This window comes from Macaca mulatta, chromosome 4 (genome assembly GCF_049350105.2).
Source record: "Macaca mulatta isolate MMU2019108-1 chromosome 4, T2T-MMU8v2.0, whole genome shotgun sequence".
NCBI classification, from domain to species: Eukaryota; Metazoa; Chordata; class Mammalia; order Primates; family Cercopithecidae; genus Macaca; species Macaca mulatta.
The window spans coordinates 153,942,333-153,949,193 of NC_133409.1; the positions used below are offsets into that span (position 1 = coordinate 153,942,333).

The 6,861-nt window shown below is 34.4% G+C and overlaps 1 protein-coding gene across 1 annotated transcript; it reads left to right on the plus strand.

The window, feature by feature from the left end:
- The first annotated feature begins 2,207 nt into the window (after positions 1 to 2,207).
- OR5V1 (olfactory receptor family 5 subfamily V member 1) lies at positions 2,208 to 3,252 on the plus strand. The gene is given in 1 exon segment (NM_001194206.2): positions 2,208 to 3,252. A coding segment is annotated over 1 exon segment (966 nt). The 5' UTR covers positions 2,208 to 2,285; the 3' UTR covers position 3,252.
- The last annotated feature ends 3,609 nt before the right edge of the window (positions 3,253 to 6,861 follow it).

Here is a 6,861-nt window from a genome sequence, read left to right on the forward strand (position 1 = left end):
ACTGATTTCAATTCCTTTGTATATATATCCAGAAGTGGAATTGCTGGATCACATAGTAGTTGCATTTTTAGTTTTTTGAAGAAGCTGCACTGTTTTCCAAAATGGCTCTATTAATTTACATTTCCATTAACACTGTGCCAGTTCCCTTTTTTCCACAGTCTTGCCTTAAAATATATTTGGTGAATAAAATGAGTAGAAGGGTTAATTCCTCCTCAGAAGTGGAAGGAAAGGTTAAAATAGATGAAAGGGAAGATAGAGATTTAGAATAGAGAAAAAGATGGATTTGAGAATACAATTTGAGAGTTCTTCTGTAGATGGAATGAAAATTGTACTAGTGAATTTATTTGATTGTGGTAATGTGAAATACTATATTGTGTGAATTTTTTCAACTTATCCTCTCCCTTCATTAAAAACATCCACAGTAGTTCACAAGGAAAGAAGACAGCAATTACAACAAAAGCACAATTAAGCCATCTTTCAAACTTGACATTGAAATGCATATTTGTATATCGGTGAGGGCAATCAATAAAGTATATAGTTTGAATGAATATACAACAATTATCTTCATTTAAAAATTTTTATTATATTTTATTTATCTAAGTTTTTATAATTTGCTTCAAACATCAAACTACAGATTAATTTTTCTCACTTGAATTAGACCTTGAGGATTTTAAATTAAGGGATTCTCCCTACAACTGTTTTAATTTTATTAAACATTTTTATTAACCAATTTAAATTCAACTCTAGAACAGTATCTTTTAATAACACAAGCATGAACATTTAAATTAATCTATAGCTGGTCCAGGAAATAAACAACTACACTAGAAATTGATTGTTCAAATAAACATATTCAAATAAAAACCAGATATTTAGAAACAATTGGATTTAACCATCAAAACACTGCAAGCATAGCACATTGCCATTAACAGTCAGAAACAAAAGTAATAACAATTTGTAACCAGTTAAAATAATTCAGTTGTATAAACCTAGGTTATATTCAAAACAAAAGAAGCGTTTTTTAAGAGCATTATGTTGTCATAAGTTAATGTAAATTAAATTTTTAGCCACTCAATTGAAAGTATATTAGCTTTGGGAGTGATAAAGCTACCTTTTTTTTACCTGCTAGCTCATAACATCTGCCAGACATTTATCTCGCTGAGACTCGGTGTTCTCATTCAGAGAATGGGAATGATAAATATTACTTATCTTAAAGGATTTATGTAAAGACTAAACGAGATGTTGTGTGGGAAGTGCTCAGAGATTATCAGCGTCCTTCTATATGAAGCACGTAACAATGATTTGTTGAAACAGACACTAATTCCTGCGCCTGCCAAATAGTTCTTGAATTTTCTAGATTGATGATCTATAGCAATAGGTTTCTAATTCATTAGGATGAGTCTCTTGGAAATTTTATTAAAATACAGATAACCTTACTCCAAATTCAGGGAATCTAATTCAATATGCTTCTTATTGAAATTTATCATATCAAAAATTAACCAATAAAATAATATAAATATTCATTAATAAGGGTGGGATATAGAAAAACTTTGCTGTATTCACACAAGTACTTGAATACAACTCAAAGATCACGTTTTAGCATAATACTTGTTGCCATGGGAAATGAAGGAAAAATCAGGTTAAAATAGGTACTTTTGATCCTCCATTCAACATTTCTGTATGAAAAATGGATCCGAAGAACATACACCAAATCATTAACAGAGGTTTTGTCTGGTGACTACTAAAGATTTTTAATGTTTTAAATTTTCTTTTCTATATTTTTCCCAAATATTCTAAAACAAATATATTAATTTTAATCAGAAAAGAATATAAAACAAAATTTATATGAACGTGAAGTATGAAAAAGGGGAGCAGGGATGGCTTCAAAGAAGCAAATGAATATCAGAGATTCTTCTATAAACTGCATTCTATAGCACAAGTTCACACATCCCCAAGAAAATGCTGGTAAGCATGACCCAGCCATTATTAACAGAACTCTAGGACAAATGGTGTCCTTTTGTACTCTAATTTAAAACTTCCAGTGTTGTATATTTTACAAAGATTTGATCTGCAGGTGAAACATTGAATGTATTTATATCTGTGTTGCATGGTAGGTAGGAGCTATGGTTTGCAAAAGAATGCTGCTTCTCTGGTTTGATATAAATGGTGATTACTTTTATTTGTAACAGTTTTTTCCCCTTATTTTTCAGGTCACTGCTGTTGCAACATATGATTCATTTTTATAATCTGGTCTTCGCCCAATTCCCGAAAGGAAACCAGGCAACATCATGGAAAGAAAGAATCAAACAGCTCTAACTGAATTCATCATCTTGGGATTCTCCAACCCAAATGAATTGCAGTTTTTACTATTCACCGTCTTCTTTCTGACTTATTTCTGTACTTTGGGAGGAAATATATTAATTATCTTGATAACTGTGACTGATCCACACCTGCATACACCTATGTATTACTTTCTAGGGAACTTGGCCTTTATTGACATCTGCTACACCACCAGCAATGTCCCCCAGATGATGGTGCACCTCCTCTCAAAGAAAAAAAGCATTTCTTATGTAGGGTGTGTGGTTCAACTTTTTGCATTTGTTTTCTCTGTGGGATCAGAGTCTCTCCTACTGGCAGCAATGGCATATGATCGTTACATTGCAATCTGCAATCCTTTAAGGTATTCAGTTATTATGAACAAAGTTGTATACAATCAATTAGCAGCCTCATGCTGGGCTGCTGGTTTTCTTAACTCATTGGTGCATACAGTGTTGACATTTCACCTGCCCTTCTGTGGCAACAATCAGATTAACTACTTCTTCTGTGACATCCCACCTTTGCTGCTCTTGTCTTGTGGAAACACTTCTGTCAATGAGTTGGCACTGCTATCCATTGGGGTCTTCATTGGTTGGACTCCTTTCCTTTGTATCGTACTTTCCTACATTTGCATAATCTCCACCATCTTCAGGATCCACTCCTCAGAGGGAAGACGAAAAGCCTTTTCTACGTGTGCCTCCCACCTGGCCATTGTCTTTCTCTTTTATGGCAGTGCCATCTTTACGTACGTACGGCCCATCTCAACTTACTCATTAAAGAAAGATAGATTGATTTCAGTTTTGTACAGTGTTGTTACCCCCATGCTAAACCCTATAATTTACACATTGAAGAATAAGGACATCAAAGAAGCTGTCAAAACCATAGGGAGCAAGTGGCAGCCACCAATTTCCTCTTTGGATAGTAAACTCACTTATTGAACCTCACAGGTTCAATAATCTTGTACTACAAAATTAACTTTTTCGCCAGTCACCTGTTTTTAGTGAAAGTTTACAAGATAATTGCAATGTTGGGACAGATATTGAAGAGTTGGCACACTTCAGTCTAAGTGTACTTATTCTTGAGCTTTACTTAGTTCTATGAGAGATATCAATGTTGCTCTCTTTAAATATTATCTTTTTATTTATTTTTCCATTCCTGAATCTCGCATTCAAAGATAGTGCCCCTCTTTCATGAGGTATTTGTTTAGTGGACTTCATCACTTGAAAATTTCCCTCCTTTTTCATATTGCTTTCTGTATATTAAATAATGTAAAATATTTTTCTTCACATTCCTCATATGTTTGTCATATTTTTCTGTTCTTACTACTTAAGACATGCTTTTGACCTTTCTTTCTTTCTTTAGTAGGCCCTTCTTAATCAAACATCATCACCAATAGATTAAGAAATGTAATCACGGTGAAGTGATGTTTTACCTCCAGGTCTGTTAGTAGCAATTTTTAATTTCATCACCTGCTGCATGGGCCAAGGCCAATTTATCTTCACGTTGGAATGAAGACAGTCATAATTTTCAATCCCAGTTGACATACATTCTTTATTCTATTCAAAAGGCAGAATGTCCAGAGGGATTTTTCTAAAACTAAGTCCCCAAAACATATTACTATTTTATAGAGTATCTTAAATTTAGGAATTTTTTTCCCTAAAAATTTAGAAAACAGAATCAGATAAAATATGCAGAAAGAAACAAGGATTTTTTGACAGGGAATAAAAAGTCTTAGTTATATAATGACTAAAGTTAGAAAAAAAGTAGAAATTACTAGTGTTAAAAGTAAAAGTACTAAATTACTATTTTCTCTGTGTTATTACCATGTAAAGGACAGTTATGAAGTCAAGATAAATGTGAAGGAAGACTAAGTGAAGAGAAGAAATAGAAGGAAGAAATAGAATAAGGAAGGAAGAGAGAAAATTTAAAAGATAAAGAGACTTACAGATACCAAGAAGGGAAAATAAATAACATACAATGTAAGAGCCTAAGAGATTGAAACAGAGATAGAAAAAGGCTTATAGATCAGGCAGAAACAAGTTCTCTAGTGTCCTTCCTTCTTCACTATTCTCTCAGGACCACCTTCTTTTTCTTCCATACCTACTGATGCCTCCCTTGATTAAGTCTTGACTTCCCAGCCCCTCTTTTGTGTAATGTTGTCATAGTGTTCTAGTGGAGTGCCTTGTCTCCATTCCTATCCTGTTTAATGTACTCCGCACATCATTTCTGAGTTAACTTTCCTAACATGGTGTTATGTACAGTCTCCTGCACTGTTTTTCTTTTAATAAACTCCATTGACTTACTGGCATACTCTTTATTTAACTAAATATATTTGTAACCACTGTCTGTAAAATCTAAGTACTATCTATCTTGTAACCTCATCTCCTGCAGGAACCCTAAATAATTCTTCCCCAGGTACGGCTTGATCTTTCCTGACTACTTACCACTATTATGACGATTCCCTTAATTTGGAATTCATATCTCCTCCCTTATTTGTTCGAAGTTCTCTTCATTCTTTATAGTTCAATTCAAAGTCTACTTTCTCCTTCATCATTCCACCTAATGTTTTCTATTCCTTCTTAAATCACATAGTACTGCCTGAAATGGTGGTGGTGGTGGTGGTAGTGAGAGTTACTTGATGAATCTATTTAAAATTACAACTTCTCACCACTCCCCCACTCAATAACTCTCGATAACTCCACTCTGTCTTTCATTTCATAGCAGTTATCAAAAGTTATTATTATCATAATTACATATCCTATTCACCTCTTTATCTTTAGGACCAAGAATAGAATAATTCCTGGCCTATAGTAGGTGTTAAATACTGTTGAATAAATATGTGAACATGGAGTGGGGGCAGAAAGGAAGAACCAGTGCCAGCCACTGCAAAAACATACTGAAATACAAGGACCAATGACACTATAAAGAAACTGCATCAACTCATGTGCAAAATAACCAGCTAGCATCATGATGACAGGATCAAATTCACATATAACAATATTAACCTTAAATGTAAATGGGCTAAATGCCCCAATTAAAAGACACAGACTGGCAAATTGGATAGAGTCAAGACCCATCAGTGTGCTATATTCAGGACATCCTTGACATGTGCCAGGACATACATAGGCTCAAAATAAAGGGATGGAAAAAATTTAGCGAGGAAATGAAAAGTAGAGAAAAGCAAGGATTGTAATCCTAGTCTCTGACAAAACAGACTTTAAACCAAAAAAGATGAAAAAAAACACAAAGGAGGGGATAACATAATGGTAAAGGGGTCAATTCAACAGGGAGAGCTAACTATCCTAAATGTATATGCATCCAATACAGGAGCACCCAGATTCAAGAAGCAAGTTCTTAGAGAGCTGCAAAGAGATGTAGACTTCCACACAATAATAGTAAGAGACTTTAACACCCCATTCTCAACATTAGACAGATCATTGAGACAGAAAATTAACAAGGATATTCAGGACTTGAACTTGGCTCGGGATCAAGTGAATCTAATAGATATCTACAAGCCCCTCCAGCCTGAAACAACAGAATATACGTTCTTCTCAGTGCCATGTGGCATTTACTCTAAAATCGATCACATGATTGGAAGTAAAGCACACCTCAGCAAATGCAAAAGAACTGAAAATCACAACAGTCTCTCAGACCACAGTTCAATCAAATTAGAATTCAGGATTAAGAAACTCACTCAAAACCAATGACACGGAAGTTGAACAACCTGCTCCTGACTGACTCCTAGGTAAATAATGAAATTAAGGCAGAAACTAAACCGTTCTTGAAACCAATAAGAACAAAGAGACTTCATACCAGAATCTCTGGGATGCAGCTAAAGCAATGTTAAGAGGGAAATTTGTAGCACTAGACAGAACTCAAATTGACACCCTAACATCACAACTAAAAGAACTAGAGAAGCAAGGGCAAATAAATCCAAAAGCTAGCAGAAAACAAGAAATAGCTAACATGGGAAAAGAACTGAAGAAGAGAGAGACACAAAAAAAGGCTTCACCAAATCAATAAATCCAGAAGTTGTTTCTTTTTTGAAGACATTAATAAAATAGATAGACTGGTAGCTAGACTAATAAAGAAGAAAAAAGAGAAGAATCAAATAGACACAATATAAATGATAAAGGGCATATCACCACTGACCCCACAGAAATACAAACTACCATTAGAGAATACTATAAACATTTCTATGCAAATAAACTAGAAAATCTAGAAGAAATGAATAAATTCCTGGACACATACACCCTTCCAAGACTAAACCAGGAAGAAGTCAAATCCTTGAATAGAACAATAACAAGTTCTAAAATTGAAGCAGTAATAAATAGCCTAACAACCAGAAAAAGCCCAGCACCAGATGGACTCACAGTCAAATGCCACCAGAGGTACAAAAAGGAGCTGGTACCACTCCTTCTGGAACTATTTCAAACAATTCAAAAGGAGGGACTTCTCCCTAACTAATTTTATGAGCCCAGCATCACCCTGATACTAAAACCTGACAGAGACAGAACAAAATAAGAAAACTTCTGGCCAATATCTCTG